Source organism: Tamandua tetradactyla, chromosome 5, assembly GCF_023851605.1.
Source record: "Tamandua tetradactyla isolate mTamTet1 chromosome 5, mTamTet1.pri, whole genome shotgun sequence".
Taxonomy (NCBI): domain Eukaryota; kingdom Metazoa; phylum Chordata; class Mammalia; order Pilosa; family Myrmecophagidae; genus Tamandua; species Tamandua tetradactyla.
This window is the reverse complement of record NC_135331.1, coordinates 93,036,298-93,053,394: the sequence shown is the minus strand read 5'-3', so window position 1 is coordinate 93,053,394 and position 17,097 is coordinate 93,036,298. Positions and strand designations below refer to the sequence as shown.

At 45.4% G+C, this 17,097-nt stretch overlaps 1 protein-coding gene across 4 annotated transcripts in view; it reads right to left on the bottom strand.

Annotated features, from left to right (window-relative positions):
- PNPLA1 (patatin like domain 1, omega-hydroxyceramide transacylase) overlaps window positions 1–15,967 on the bottom strand; it is a 56,352-nt gene extending 40,385 nt beyond the window's left edge. For all 4 annotated transcript variants that reach the window (XM_077161610.1, XM_077161612.1, XM_077161611.1 and 1 more), the window contains exon 1: window positions 15,596–15,967. In XM_077161610.1, the coding sequence (XP_077017725.1) occupies window positions 15,596–15,800 (205 nt within the window). In that variant the 5' untranslated portion in view covers window positions 15,801–15,967. The remainder of the gene's footprint in view (window positions 1–15,595) is intronic.
- Window positions 15,968–17,097: the final 1,130 nt, after the last annotated feature.

Here is a 17,097-nt window from a genome sequence, read left to right as displayed (position 1 = left end):
TTATAGAGAGAGAGGCCACATCTAAACAACAAAAGGGGTTCTCTGGGGGTGACTCAGACATAATTATCAGTAGGCTTACATTCTCCTTTACAGGAATAAGCTTCATAGGGGAGAGCCCCAATATTGTGGGCTCAGCCTATTGAATTGGTTGTCCCCACTGCTTGTGAGAATATCAGGAATTTCCCAGATGGGAGAGTTGAATATTTCCTCCTTTCTCCCCCGCCCACATCACACTAACCTGTACAAACCAACAGGATCTTACACCCTATTCAAAATTCCATGTAATTATGGTGTTCAAGTAAACTGACTATATAAGTTAAGTTAGATAATGCACGACCCAAAATATAAATTTTGCACCATATAAACCTTTCTCCCTTTGGTCTCACACAGAGATTGAAGCTTGAAAATATAGCCCATATCATCCTTTGCCCAGTATTCTGATTTACCTTAGTCCTATCCAGATCAGCTTAATTCATATCTCTAAATGAAGTCTGATCATTTTTTAGTTTTTTTAAAAATAGTTGCTGAATGGGGTAATGCTGACTTTCATAGCTTCAGTGCTCTACCTCTGTTCTCAGAATTCCTAATACGCAGCTTGACTTGGCCTCCCAGGGGTCAATGACCTTTCCCACAATGCCTCAGAGCCAGAAGTGCTTGGTCCCCTTTGCTCATACACTCCTTTACTCCCAGCAGGAGACACTTGCTGGGGCAGACAGAATGAAATGCATTCTTATAGCACAAGCAATACATGTGCATTGTGGAACAAATCATGGGTGCATAGGTGGTTCAGTGGTAGAATGCTCATTGCGTAAAAAATAATCTTGAAAAATGCAAATAAGCAAAGGAAAAAAATAATTGGAATCCCTCCACAAAGAATTAATGTTTGATTTATGTCCTACTAGCCTATTTTATTTTATTTTTATTCTTACTTATGTGGGTCCTACTACATACACTATTTTGTAACTTGCTTGTTTTTACATAATATATCGTTAATATTTTTTCACACCAATAAATATCCATTTATAACCTCATTTAAAAAGCCACATTGAATGATATTGTAAGGTTATACCATTAGTTATTGAGCAGGTCCCCAATAAGGGCTGGCTATTTAATGTGTTACCTTTTTTTTTATTATTAATTAAAAAAAATTAACTAACACAACATTTAAAAATCATTCCATTCTACATATATAATCAGTTATTCTTAATATCATCACATAGACGCATATTCATCATTTCTTAGTACATTTGCATCGATTTAGAAAAAGAAATAGAAAGACAACAGAAAAAGAAATAAAACGATAATAGAGAGAAAAAAATTTTTTTAAAAATTAAAAAATAATAATAATAAAAAAACTATACCTCAGATGCAGCTTCATTCAGTGTTTTAACATAATTACATTACAATTAGGTAGTATTGTGCTGTCCATTTTTGAGTTTTTGTATCCAGTCTTGTTGCACAGTCTGTATCCCTTCAGCTCCAATTACCCATTATCTTACCCTGTTTCTATCTCCTGATGGTCTCTGTTACCAATGACATATTCCAAGTTCATTCTCTAATGTCGGTTCACATCAGTGGGACCATAGAGTATTTGTCCTTTAGTTTTTGGCTAGTCTCACTCAGCATAATGTTCTCTAGGTCCATCCATGTTATTACATGCTTCATAAGTTTATTCTGTCTCAAAGCTGCATAATATTCCATCGTATGTATATACCACAGTTTGTTTAGCCACTCATCTGTTGATGGACATTTTGGCTGTTTCCATCTCTTTGCAATTGTAAATAATGCTGCTATAAACATTGGTGTGCAAATGTCCGTTTGTGTCTTTGATGGGTGCTCAGTGTTTATTCAGTGTGTGAGCAAAGGAAAATAAAAACCTAAAAGGGAAGAAAAGCAAGTGCTGGAGATGTTCATGGGGAAGAGTGCTTGACTTAGTTACCCAATAAAAGCTTGAAGGCAAGATCAACACAGATTGATAGGGAATAGAGTTAACTATATTGATTAGTGTGATGAAGTCACCAGGTTTTGAGTCTATTCTGCAAAGAACTTCGGTAAAAAAAAAATGAGTAAATGAACTGGAAGATTTTGAAAGGCATTTGGAAGCCATATCTCCAAGTTTCAGCCACTCAGAGAGCCTTTTACTCTTTTCTGTGACCAGATCCAGTTCTTGGAAAAAGTTAAGACTTTGGAGTCAAGATGGCTTGGTTCAAATCCCAGCTTCATCACACACCGGGTCATCCCTGGCAAGTTAAATAGCTTCTTTCAATTTTGTCACCTGTAAAGTGGTGTCTTAGTTTCCTCGTTGTTAAAGCAAATAAAATTGGTTGTCTTAACAGTGGGAATTTATTGGCTTATGGTTTTGAGGCTAAGAAAAGTCCAGAATCAAGGTGTTAGTAAAGCAATGCTTTCTCCCCAAAGACTTTGACATCCTGGGGCTGGCTTTTGGCGATCCTTAGTCTTTGACTTTTCTATCGCTTGGCAATGTCTTCTTTCTCCTCTGGGTTCCACTGAGTTCCAGTTTCTTCCCATGGCTTTCTCTCTGTGGCCCTCTCTATCATCCAGTAAAAGGATTAAGAACTACCCTGATTCAGTTGACCAACCTTAACTAAAAATAACATCTTCAAAAGGTCCTATTTACAATGGGTTCAAACCCACAGAAATGGACTAAGATTAAGAACATTTTTTTGGAGGGTACATAACTCAATCTACCACACATGTGGGGATAATAATGCCTACCTTACTGGGATGTTATGAGGAAGGTAATTTTAAAAGCGACTTTACTCAATATTGATTATGCTAGAAATCCCCCATGTGGCCATGAGCAAGGCCTGTTGGTGTTTCTAGTTCTCAGCTGTCTCGTCTGAACAGTAGGGCAATGATTCCTCACCCACATGTGTACTGAAGTGCGGTCAGGCATATATATGGATGAGGAAGAGCAGGTAAAAGCATGTGGAGATGGGAGGGTGAACCCCTGTTTCAGTGTGTTGTGAGGGCAGGTGGTGAGTGCGATGTAGTGCAGGCATTGATGGCAGCCGTGCTCCCTCTCTGGCCAACTTGAGAGGCGCTAAACATTTTGTAGGGGGAAGGAAGCTTAGAGAAATCACAGGAGAAGGAAAGGGATAGCAGGCGCTAATAAACATGAAGATATGCATGCATAATGAATAAACGAATGAACCCCAGAAGTCGGAGGACATCGAAGCCAAGCGAGAGAATTAGCTATTTACGGGAATCCAGACATTAAAAGCAGAGCTCTTCTCTTTCCCCTCCTCCCCAGGGTTTTTTGCTAAGTGGAAAATCCTAGAAAGATGGGTACTTGGAGGCTGACAATTTAAGCTGCTGGGGAACCCGTTCACACAATGCCCAAATTAGGTTTGCTGTGCAGAATAGATCTGCCGTGGAGGATGGGACCACCGAAGCTCCTGTCTCGGTGGACTGGTAACCTAGCAACAACCTCCTGCTCAACCAATCACCGCGAGGCGCCTCCCGCTGCCTCCCCTGCTCCGGGGCCGCAGTATCCGCCGTGGGCCTAGGGGAAAAGCAGGGAGCGCAGCAGGACCCGGAGAGGCGCCTTCGAGCAGAGCTTGCTGTTCCCAGGGAAGCCCTGGCATTTCTCAGAATCCCTGAACGGAGCACCTGGGAGTCTGCTGCTCCAACCTGGTCCCTAATCGTAGGCTGCAGTTTTCTGTGGGATTATCTTGACTGATTCCACTATAATAATCATCATCATTATTTTCCTAACAACATTCGTTTACCCAAATAGGCTTTCACACCTATTATCTCAGGTTCTCACAGTGACAGCGAGCCCCTAGGGGCTGTGACTGGTTCACTCATCATTTTATTTCTGTAGCCCCCCCCCCCCCCCGCCGCCCCCCTTAGTGCAGGGGCAGTGCTTGCAAAAACAGTTTGGCTTAATGCTGCAGTGTCACCACTGAAAGGTTCAAAAGACCCACTGGGGCAGTAGGTTTTCATCAGAGAGCTCTTTGTTCCAAAGAACCTTAGGAAGAAGCCCCAAAGCAAGGTGGTTCTGTTTGGAGCCAAGTGGGGTCCTAGACCCTGCCCCGCTTGTCTCCTCACCCTAGGAAGGAAGCCCTGAAAGTTTCACCCTGAAATTCTTAAGATTCTAGGAGCCTAGGTAAAAAAAATACTAGTCCAGTCTAGTTTTCTCAATTTACAGGTAAAGAAAGCCAACCCAGGATAAAGGTTGACGTCAATAAATATTTGCTGAATGAATGGATGAATATATCTGAAACATCACATTTTTCTTCTCTGTTCTGAATGCATCATAGACTTTAGTCAAAAGCAAAACAACTCTGATCTATTAAACTGACTTCTTTAAAAGACAATATTTTACATGAATAATAACAATCCCCACACAGACCTTTTTCTAACCCTAAGAGTTTATTGGAGAATTGGCGTGAAAAGTTCAGATTGTTTTATATCAGGTTGCCAAGGAAACAGAAGTGTCCCCTGCTGGATCATCACCCTTCTTCCCAGCCAAAGTGCCCACGGGCCTTTTTCCCTGCCCTTGGTCCCAGGGTCTCACCCTGACCCTGGGTGCCAACCCCCAGAATCCAGCAAAATCTCCCCAACTCTCTAATGAAGAGTCTTACTGCTCACTCTTAAGTGAAAGAGGCAGAGGGGGAGGGTGGCTGGAAAGCCAGTGTTTTCGGGGCCATTGCTTCTGCTATTTTCTTTGGGTCCCCAGAAGTCCATTTGGGATCCTGCTCCAAGGTAGAAATCAGTATTGCCCTCTTCCAGCCTGTGGCCTGTCCTACCCTATACATTCTCCCTGCAATACCTGGTTGGAAACACCGGGGTGATGCAATAGCTGTGAACTAGTCACCCTCTAGTCTGCACGTGTGCATGGCCAGGGAACCTTCTGGTGAGCCTATTGCTGTACTGGGAAAAGGTCATCTCAGAGCATGTTCTCATTCAGGAGGAAATTAGGGCACAACTGCAGAGCAATGCCCCATGCCACCCTGCCAAATTAGGTTTCCTCCCCTCTTTCAAAACCACTATAATTAAGATTCTTTTCAGCTGACTGGAGTTATTCTCCGCCCCAGACGTCTGAGGCTTCAGTTGGCTGGGTTGACATCTGCTACCTGCGTCTTTCTCTATCTAGGTGATATGTGCTGAAGACCTCATGAAACCACAGGGTTCTAGTCCCATACCCTGCTATTTGCTGCTCTTAACAGCCACCACTTTTTGTATACCACTCTGGGCTAGCTCTGAGGCCTCACTGTCTTGCTTAATCTTTGTGCCCTTCCTTTGAGGAGGTACTAAGGTTATTCCTTCTTTACGTATTAGGAAACTGAGGCTCATCTGGTTTGTAACTCACATGTGTGTGCCTTGCCCCAGGCCACACAGCTGGAAAACAGCAGAGCTGGCCCTCAAAACCTTCAGGATCCCAGAGCCAGTGTTCTCCATCCCACCACACTGTCTCCCCTAAGGATACACCCTCCATCTTTCAGTGCCTTTTTTTCCTGCTGTAAGGCAAGATGGTGGGACCAGATGATTCCACAAAGGCTTTGAGGAACCTGCCCTTCTAGAATTCAGTTCAGTCCTACGTCCTAAGAACTCAGATATCCTTGGGAGACAGGAAGACTCTCTTTAGAATAATAGAATCTACGCCACCTCTTCAGATGTTTCTCTCCCACCAGACACAGAGTCCCTTCCTAGGCCAGGCTAGTCTCTTCTCCTATCGGTAAATACACCATGCACAATCCTACCATCCTGTCCTGTCCTACCGCCCCCAACTCCTTTATTTCTTACCATCTACCCAGATTACTCTAAAGCCCAGCCTGAGCCCCTCCTCCTCCATAAAGGCTTCTCTAATCACCCCCACTGTCAATTCGCCCTGCCGTGACCTACCTTCTCTGGCACTCACTGTCTGTACCACTTATCTCGGGCTGTCTTGAGTGGACTGCCCTGTCTCTCCAGCTAGCTGCATTCCTTGATGATGGGGCCTGTATCAAGAACAACTCCTTCCCCCCATTATTGCCTATAGGGACTCAAGAATGAACAAATTATTACATGCTCCATGAATAGGGACTATTTCAGTTTGGCTTCCCATTATAACCCCAGCACTTAATACAGTACCCGAACACTGTAGGAAATTAACAAATGCTTGTTGAATAAATCAGTGATGAAGGAGTGGAAAATGAATGAATAAATGAACCATAGGAGAAAACCAAAAATGGTTTTCTGCATTCTTGAGCTGACAGGATTTTTTCCAATTGGTGATCAAGAAGGTGAAATTCTTCAGGGACTCACACAGAATTGAGGTTGTGATGGGACAAACCACAAAGACGTTTGCTCTGTTAAACCTGTTCCTCACTCTTGCTTCCATATCAATGGGCACAAGAGGAGGATGGGATGGTGTCTTGGGGGGAGGTGAGATCTCAGACAGACCTTAAGTATTAGGTAGGGTGGAGAACTAGGAGAGCAGGTCATTCTAGGTCATTCTCGGTAAGGGACGTAAGGAGTGTCTTGGCAGGACTGAGGTCCTTGTTCATTCTCCAGCTGCCAGGAGGTTCAGGGCTGAGCCCCTCCCCAGCGACAGCCTTCAGCCAAGATCATACCTTCTCCTGGGTTGGCCTCCAGCGACTGGCCCTGTGAAAGTGTGAAGGCCCTGCCCCATTGCTTCAGCGTGGGCAGCACTGCAGGGCTAACCCAGCCCAGAGCTCGTCTGGAATGGGCTAATGTTTCTATTATAACTACATCACCGTTCAACTTCTTCCTCTGCCCACTTGCTGCCCCCACTCCTTCACAGGTGCTAACAATCCCCACTGTCCCCTGCAAATCTCCATCTGGGGGTCTGTTTCCTGAGATACCCCACCGGAGTTAGGGGCAGAGCTCACCTGCAGACCTTCTTGGGGCATTTTCATATCACCCTTGGTCACAGGGAACTTAGGGTTCTGTTTTCCACCAGAAGCCATGCCTTCTTCTCGATATCACAACCTGGAGATGGGTCTTGCATTTGACAATTTCAGGTCCGTTGAAAATCTGTAGAAGCTGTCTGAGCTGAGCCGGTCAGCCCAGCTGCTTGTCCCTTCCCAGCACCCTGGATCCTGTCATCTTTCTTCCTGGGTGAGAATCTTTCCTAGCACCACATTTGGTGGCTTTTCTTGTGCTTTGTTACAATCACATTTGTTTCGAGTGTTGATCTACGTTTCTCCACCCACCCTACACTGTGAAACTTCCATTCAGGAATCTCCTTCCCTAGCCTCTTTCCTCCAGATTCTGCCTGTGAACAGGTGACCCTTGTCTCTGACTATCAATTCACCAGGACTCGCCTCTCAGATTCGGCCACGTATTTAGTAAATGCTTACTGGACACACACCATATTCCAGGGACTGTGCTGGATGCTGGGGATACAGAAGACAACTCATGAGGTTTGGATCTGGCCCTCTGGGAACTTGCAGCCTAATTCTAGTTGAGTGGAGAGAGAAGATAAACAGACATATCTGTAATCTAGATGGACTATGATGAGTTCACTGGGCAAAAAAGCATGGTAGGGACAGAGAGTGGTGGGGCTGCAAGTTTGTAGGTCAGGGGGAGCTTTTTAATGAGGTCATAATTGAGCAGAGACTTGAGGTGAGGGATGGAGCCAAGGGGAGGTGGAAGAAGATGCTCAAGAGGGAAGGACAAGGGAAAAGTTACTCGGAACCATGAACTCTGGAGCTGGCTGCTCGAGTCCCCATCCCCAGTCACAACCCAGGCTCCTCACAGAGCCCAGTCCTTGACCTCTGTCCAGGCCCATCTTTCAGGGAGGGGCATCAGACTATTGGATGGAGACCCAAACACTACAATAGATGTGGCCGGCCTCTGTGGAGGAAGAGTGACATCTGCCAACAGACAAGACTGAGACTTATGGTTATGGAGTCATGGCCTTTGGCCCAAGCACGGGACAAAGTTTCTCCTTTATCATCAGCATCATCACTAGTTATGTTTATTGTGATAATTGTCCCCAGTATCTGCTCTTCCCTTCTTATCCCATCAGACACAAATGAAACCCCAATTTCCACACATGGCTGCCCAGAATAAAGACTGGATTTCCCAGCCTCTCTTGCAATTAGGTGTGGCCATGTGACTAAATTCTGATCCATAGGATGTAGCTGAAGCAGTCTGTGTCACTTGCAAGGCCTACTCTTAAGGGGAGGAGGTGTGCCCTCCCCCTTTCCCTTTCCAACTAGTGGGAATGCAGACATGGCGGGGGGTGGGGGGAGGGAGACTTACTGGACCATGGGACAAGGCAACACCTGTGAGCAACATGATGGAAGGAGATGAAGTCCTGGCGCGATGGAGTCACGCACCAGTCTTGGGGGGGAGCATGGATGAGACAACTCTGCTGTCTTGTTTCAGCCTCTGTTATCCCCACTAATGCAATGGTAATCACTATCCTTGAAGTTTGTATAACACTTTCCAAACACATCCATAAAGACCACTGCTGATTCCCCCAGTGAGGCTGTGGGGAGGGGGAGGCAGACATGGTCCTCTCCCATAGTGCAGTAGCTAAGCCAAGGTTTAGGGAGGTGGGCTTGCCCAAGGTCACTCGCGTGGGAGGAAGGGGAAAGAGTTTGGATTTGGGGGTCAGGCCAGCTTTGGTTTGAAGGCCACCTCCCCTCTTTACTGGACCCCACTGCACAAAGTCATGTGAGGATGATGTGTATGATAAGCTGGGCAATAATCAGACTGCAGGAAACTTTCATAGCTTTTGTTCTCAGAATCCAGAGACCCTGATTTCAGTGAGTGCTCCTTTCCATAGAGATTCTTGTCTCTGAGGCAAATGCTATCCTAGAGTGTGCTAAGGGAGCACCGAAGAGTGATGGCATCTCTGAAAGAGGAAACAGTTCCATCAAAGGCACAGAGATATGACAGAAGCTGAGATTACTATGGAAGTGAAAAGAAGAGCTCTCAATCCCAGCACTCGGCCTCAGATCCATTCTTACTTCTGGACCTTGTGCCTTTTAACATTTTATCTCATGGTTTTGGTGTTTGGCGGTGGAGCCATGGTTGGTATTGTTGAGAAGGCAGGGTGAGAGTATTGGAAAATAATTACTTTTGGAGGACAAAACAAAGCCATATGACGAGCTCAGCTAAATGCCAGCTCAGTTCCCTGGTCTGTCATCCAGCAGGGGACAGCCACTGAAGCAGGGGCCTGCCCAGTACCTGTCTGAGCTGTGACAAGATCAAGCAACCTGTGCCCCACTGGGCTTCTCCGTAGACACATAGTCCTTATCTGTGCTTTCAAATGCTCCAGCAAAGACAAAGCAGTGTAGGGAGCGTTGGGGTAGTTCAGTGGTAGAATTCTTGCTTGCCATGTGGGACACCCAGATTCTCGGCCCATGCACTTCCCGAACAAAGAAGCAAGCAAACAACAACAACAACAAAAACACACAAAAAAACAAACAAGAACAAAAATTCAACAAATGGTGCTTCAATAAGGAGATCTTCACATGGAAAAAGAATGAAATGTGACTCCTGCCATATAGGACAAAGAAAAAAAAAGTGTGAAGGGGATGTTCAACTTTTGTGTGGGTTTAAAATTGCTTCAAAATAAAAAATGTAAAAAAAGTAAAGAGAAACAAAGCAGGGTAGAAAGTATATAGATGAAATGCAATTGGTGTCAAAAATTATTGATGTTGGATATGAGTATATGGGAGTTCATTATATTATCCTCTACAATATGTTTGATTTTTTCCACATTAGAAAGTTTTAAAATGTACACAAATGTTCATCAAAACATTATTCATAATTGCCAAAAATGGAAGCAGCCCAAATGCTCATCAGCTTACAAATGGACAAACAAAATGAGTATATCCATATAATGAAATATTATTCAGCCATGAACAGGAATGAAGTACTGACATACTACCACATGGATGTAGCTTGAAAACAATATGCAGTCCATTGAAACTGAGTCAATGAACCACATATTGTATGATTCCATTTATATGAAATGTCCAGAATAGGAAAATCTATAGAGACAGAAAATAGATCTGAGGGAGTGGGGTGATTAGGAAGTCATGGCTAAGGTGTGTAGGACTTCTCTATGGGATAATGAAAATGCTCTAAAATTGAATGTGGTAAAGGATACAAAGCTAAGCGAATGTTTAAAAAGCCAATGAATTGCACAGGAAAAAAGAAAAAAGCCAGGAAAGGTGCTGAGTCATGACTCAACCAATCTCTCTGGAAAGTGGAATGGGTATGAGGATGGGCTAAGGCCAAGAGATAGTGACCAGTCCTTTAATCAAGGTTAATCTTCCTCATTTATGACTTAGCTGGAATAATTCATAGAAACTAACCCAGCCTGAAGCTACCATAGTAAAACCATTTCCCTCTCCACTAAAAAAACTTACTCCCCATCAATAGAATTTTAGTTAATCTGGGACTGTGATGAGTATTTTGCAGATTTCCATATGAAACTCCTGATCCATTCCCACTGACAAGTCATATATTCATGGAATTTTAGGGAGGCAATACATCTTAGTTTTCCAAAGTGCACTGGTTTTCAACCATGACTGCACATTGGAATCACCTGGGAGCTTAAACAGCTATTGAAATCTGGGTCCCACCCCAGAGATCCTGAATTAATGAGTTTGGCAGGAACCTGGGCAGTAGAATTTCTCAAATCTCCCCAGGTGATTCTAATGACCACTCAAAGTTGAGAACCATTGATTTAATGGGTCATGATGAGCATATTTTTAATGACTAGAAGAGAATAGAAAATATCAAAAGTATGACATGCAGCATGGACAGTGTTCTAACATGAAAGTTTTCTTTTGGTCTTCTGTTCACGTATGTATATACTGGGTCATGATATAATATTTCTTACTGTAGGTTTCAGTCCAAGAATCTGGAGACCTCAGGTTTAGAGGTCATCTCAGTCAATGTACCAAAAGATGCAGGAGCTGGCTGAACAGCAACCAATCTGATGGCCTCGTAGCCTTTGTTTGTACCTCTCTGAGGGTGGGTACTCCCTCTTCTGGCCTTTTCCCATCTTGGATAGCTCTTGCTATGATGAAAGCTGCCTCTCTGAAACTCTAACTTCCACTCCCAGCACCAATAGACCTGCACCATTCACTGCCCTAGAGTTCATCACTTCGTGCCTTTGTCATGCTCCTGCCCGACCTGTTTCTACCTGTCAAAACTTCTATTTAACTTTGAAGCACCAGCTCAACTGCCACTTCCATTAGGCCTTGCAAGACTGGAGGTGTTTGCTCCCTCCCCCTGTACTTCTAGGCCTTTTAATTTTCTAACATGCAATTGGAACTTTCTTATTCTACAACTACTTAGTAGCTGTCTTCAAATAGACTATAAGTTCCTTGAGGTCAAAGACATAATTTCAATTTGTATTATATCTCTGTATCCTCTGCAGTGCGTAGTGTATACTCAATAAACACATTATGAATGAATGAATGAATGACGAAAGAGTGAATGGCCTGCCATGCAGTTCTGATGAGGCCGAGGGGTGGGGTGGGATGCGCCAAGGAGTAGTTTAAGTGAGGCTGGGGAGTGCGGTTTTAAGACTGTCCAACCTCCATTGTTTGATAAAAACAAATTGATATATATATTTTTTAACGTTATGCAAAGGTAGCTTTGAGACAAATTTCTACCCCCACTTCTGATGACATTGGAAATTCTGGAGCCCTGGTGGTTGTCACAGAGACTCTCTCTCCTCAAATAAATAATTAGTGAACATTTACCACATCTCTAAGAGAAACCAGGCACTGTCTTAAGTCTTTGTTTTTTTTTTTTTGCATGGGCAGGTTCTGGGAATCGAGTCTGGGTCTCTAGCATGGCAGGCAAGAACTCTATCACTGAGCCACGCTTGTACTGTCCTGTCTTAAATACTTTTACAAACATTTTCATGTACCCCGAAATGACCCTATCACAGAACGAGCCACACATCTCCAGAAGATGGGTGTCCTGCTGCCTCAGCTTTCACTGAGAAAAAAATAAATTGCAGGCAGGAAAGCCCAGGCTGGGAACAGAAGGAGAATTTGTATTGAGGAAAGAGTTCCTGGGATAACGTGTATAAGATTTTTTTTTAAGAGACAAATCTGTGGTTAGTATACTCAGTGTAATTATTTACACAGAAAACACAAGATAATCTGCCAAAAACTTTTAGAACGATTGAGAGGGTTCAACAAGGTTGCTCAATACAAGATCAATATAAAAAACCATGAATGCTACTTTATATCAGTAATAGCCAATTAGGTTAGAAAATGCCCCAGAAAAAAAAGATCCCAATACCCATAGCAACAAAACCTATGAGACTCGCAGGATAAATCTAATAAAGATATACAAAATCTTTATTGAAAGACAAAAAAGGGCCAGCATAGATCTGTAAGTGGGACCTCTCTCTGTACTTTTTTTTTTTTTTGAAGCGGCCATTCAAATGTGTCAAGGATGGCCTTACCTCTCAAAGACTAAAGTCTTTTTGTTTGATTTTTGGCAACTTTGTTGGGATATAATTCACGTACTATACAATTCACCTATGTAAAGTGTATAATTCAATGGGCTTTCACAGAGTTGTATAATCATCACCACATCTGAATTTAGGACATTTAATCATTCCCCATAGCAGCTCAGACTTATTAGCATCACCCCCAAAACCCTCCATTCCCTCCAGCCCCACCAACCCTAATTCACTGTCTGTCTCTACGAATTTGCCTATTCTAGACATTTCATATAAATGAAATCATAATAAAAAAGATCAGAATAAACGGAGAGATGGACCATATTTCTAGATAGGAAGATGCAACTTCAGTCAAAATCCCAACAGAACTTTTTCACATGAGCAAATGAAGGGCCAGTAATAAAGGTACTACTTGAGACAATTTAAAGGAGCGGGGCAAGGAGAGGCTTGCCATATGTGATGTGCTCCTTAATATAAGGGTATAATGATTAAGACATGTGACACTGGTGCAGAAATAGACAAATTAGCCCATGGAAAAGAAAAGAGACTTCAAAGTCAGACTCATGTGACTCCTGGAACTGAAAATGCAGGGAGCAGTATTTCAAATATGTGGAAAAGACAACCTGTAAGCTCTGTGGGATAATTGGTTATCATACGGCAAAACAATTCAATAATTAGATCTCTACCTCCAACCTCCCACAAAATAAGGTCCAGATGAATTGATCAAAATATGAAAGAACAAATCTTTTAAGGGAAAACGTAGACAAAATCATTATAACAAAGTAAAAATAATTAAAAACACAAATTATAAGCAGAAAGGGTTGATACATTTGACTGCATTAAAATTAAATTTTCTGAATGACAAAAGACACTGTAAGCAAAATAAAAGGACAAGCCATAGATTGGGAGAAGACAGTTGCAGTGTCTATGACTGACAAATAATTAGTGTATAGAATATGTAAAGGACACCTACAAATTAAAGGGGAAAAAGATAACGGCTGGAAAAAATGGGAAAAGGCCATGGGCCTTACAGAGGACAAAACACAAGAGCCTAATAAATACACAATAAAAGATACCCAACCTCATTAGCAATCCAGATATGCAGATTAAATAAGCAACATAAAATGAGAAATAATTTCACATCCATAAGATTGAAATAAAACATTCAAGTCTGACCATACCCTGCGGGTGGTTAAACTGGTACAATCACTTTGGAGGATAATTTAGTAAAATCTAGTAAAGCTAATGATATGCATACTCTAAGGAAATGTTCCATACGGGAATGGAACACAAACAAGGATGTTTGCTGCAGTTTACATCAGCAAAACTGGCTATGCCCAGAAATAGAATGGTTAAATGAACTCTGGTATAGACGTGATGGAATGCTATCCAGAAAGAGGCCAACAGCCTTGAATAAAGTCAGGAGATCTAGTCCTACCTTTTGTTCTGCTTCTAACTGATGATGAGCTATTAAACAAGTCAAATTTGCCTCTGTGGGGAGGGCTGTCCCCAGACAGCCATGTGACTTGCTCCCTTACGTTCCTCAGATCTCTGTGCAAATTCCAGCTGCTCAGAGAATTCCCTGGCCCAGCTAGCCTTGCAACCAGCAGCCCCATCCCCAGACACTTCTTTGTCTAAAGGCACTACAGTTTAAAGGGTGAGTGTAGACGCCGGCACCAAACTGGGTTCAATCCCAGCTTTACCAAGTACTGTCTGTATGACTTTAAGCAAGTAGTTAAGCTTTCTGTGATTCAGTTTCCTCCTCTGTAAAATGAGGATAATAGTTTTCATCTCAGAAGGTTGTAAAAACTGAGTTAATATGCCAAGGGTTTAGGACAAAACCAATCAGGAAATAACTGATGTAGACTAAGTGCTAGTTAACAGTAAATTAAATGTTAAATCATGAAAATGAATGAACTAGATTGGAGTGACGTGGATGCATTTCATCGACATGATGCTGAATGATAAACAGCAGGCCCCTCATTTAGCTCACCCTTCCCTGAACTTCTGTCATAATTATGAGCAGCACACAATCTAGTCCTTGACAACACAACAGGGTCTAGGTGTCCTTTTCATGAGCTTTAGTTCCCTTTCCCTTCTGCTCGTGCCCTCTGTGGTCAAGTGCTGCACACAGAGTAGTTTTTGACCGTATTTACCGAACTGAATTAATTCTCCACCAGAGGGGAAACACAGCCCTGACTCTCTCAGATGGTGTTCTTTTCCATATCTTCAAATGGCTCGTGCTCTCAGGTCCTTCCCTTCGGTGGAGAGACCTCCCTAACCATGCTTAATTCTCCTCTGTCCCGTTTCTGCAGAAATTTTCTTCACAGCTTTTCCCTTCCTGACAATACATGTTAAGTTACTTGGATGTTTATATTCTGCCTCCTTTCTCTACAGTTTCTCCTCCACCAGGGCAGGGACTTTGTCCCCAGTGCCTGGCACAGGGTAGGTGTTCTGTAAATGAATAAACGCCCCCAAGCAGTGTGGTTTTGGGCGCCTCTAAGTAGCCCAGCTTCTCTGGGCGGAGAGGATCTCTCTGCTCCCCTCCCCAGCAAGGTGCTCCTGCCCACTGGTTTCGCAGCATGGCTCCACCCTTTTCTCCTGGGCTCCAGGCCCCAGGTGGAAGCTTCCAAATTTTTCCCTCCTCTTCCTAGTTCCTTCCTCCTGGCCATCCCACCTCTCCCAACCCCAGGGCTTTCACCTCTCCAGCCTTTTTCCAGAAGCTGATTTGACAAATCCCACCTTACCAAGGTGTTAGAGATTTGAAGTGTTGCCCCTCCCAAGGGCATTTGCACTTTAAAAGAAGCTAGGCAGGGTCAACACTCAACCCGGATACTGCGCCCTGGTGTAACCTCTTGCACCAGGAGGAGAGAGTTCTTGCCTTCCCCTCTGAGACCCCACCCACAGCTCATACCAGGCCCTGGGAGATGGCGGAGAGGGAGCGCTGAGTCCAAGCTCATGCATTGGATCAGAGTTCAGAACTGGGAATCTTGCACCTTCAAATGTTGTAGTCACCAAACGCGCCTCCCCACTCACCTCCTCTCTTCCTGCCACCCAGAAAGTTTGGCTTTGCTCACAAAAGCATCCCCAAGCCTTCCACAGGCTCGCTTTTGCAGAATTCCTCCAGAGGCTCCTGGGGGGACCTAGGAAACCCCAAGCCCAAGGTCTTACCCATTTCGATTCCGCAGATGACCAGGGCGGCGACCACAGCGCCGGCCGACGTCCCGGCGAAGCGATGGGCCGTCTCCAGCATCCGCGGCGCCAGGTCCCGCAGCGCGTCCACTGCTCCGCACTGATAGTAGGAGAGGAATCCGCTGCCCGAGAAGGAGATGGAATGAGGGGTGTCCGGGTCCCCCTTGAACACCTGTTCGTCCATCGCTCAGCCCCGGGCCTCCCGGGAAGGGGAGGAGCGGCCCTTCGGTGCTTGGCTGCCCGGGCTCGGGCCCGCCGCTCCTGTCCCAACTCGCCGCCGAACTTCCTGCGGGGCCAGGAGCCTGGGAAGGGGCGGGATGGGGCCGTCTGTGCCCGGCCGGCGCCGACACCCACGGGCGGCTCAGGCGGGCGCCGCCTGGACCTGAAACACGCGGCCAGGAGGAAGCCCCAGAGGACGGTGAAGGGCTGCGGCCCCAGGACAGGGTGCAGACAGCCCCCCGGGTGCCCGAGCAGGGGCCTGGGCCTGGGAGCCCACCCCGGGCCTCATTGCTGGGCTCTGTTCATCGCAGCTCCGGTCTCCTCAGCCTTCTGGATCCTGGGACTGAACGTCCTGAAGTGTTGGGACTCTCTGTTGGGGAGCCCAGGCCCAGAGAGGCGGGCTTGGCGCCACCCCCAACTGAGACTGGCTTCCCTCTAGTTGCAAAAGCACGGGTGATGGTTATCGGGTGCCTCCCTCCCTGTGGCGCTGCAGCCCTGAAGGAGTTAAATGCTGGGCTCCCTCCAGGAGGACCGTGTCCCCTCTTCCCAGGGCAGCCAGCTGTGGCTCTGGTTTAGGAGGGGGACCCCCACACCACCCACACTCTCCCCTGGAGCCGTGCCCTCCACTGGGCTCCTTCCTCAGGCTCTGTGTGGTATGTGGCAGGTGTTATGCAACTATTTTATTTGCTCCTCTACATAAGCGCCCCTAGGGCTGGGCATGGGCAAAATTGTAAAGGCAGAGAAGCCCCCCCACCTCCACCCACCCATCACCACGCTGTCTTCACTGACCCTTTGATGCTTGGTCAGCGCTCTCTACACCAAGCCTCCAAATCATTATGCTGTCTCCTAAGTGCCCAGGAAGAAATCAGTCTGAAATCTAAATCATTCTAAGTGTGAGGCTTCATATATGTGCACTCTTCTTCCCCTGTGGAAGTGAGAAGTTTGAGGCGATAATGTTCACGCTGACGGACTGACAGCTCGGGAGGTCCAGTACCGGGCAGGGGGCCGGGCAGAGTGATGTTTGGGAGCCCAGGTGGTCAGGGAGGCAGTGCGCGGGGAGCAGGAGTGGGCACTGTCACTCAGAGCGCGGGGGAGAGCCCTCCCTGCCGAGCGCCCTCCCTGCGGACGTTCTGCCCTCACAGCTGGACGCAGTAAGATCTTGTTTCTTGCCCCCTCCTCTGCGAGACCACAGAGTGCAGGGTCAGGGACACCAAGCCCTGCCCAGTGCAGGAATCCCAGCTTCAGCCTCTGGGTTAGGAGGC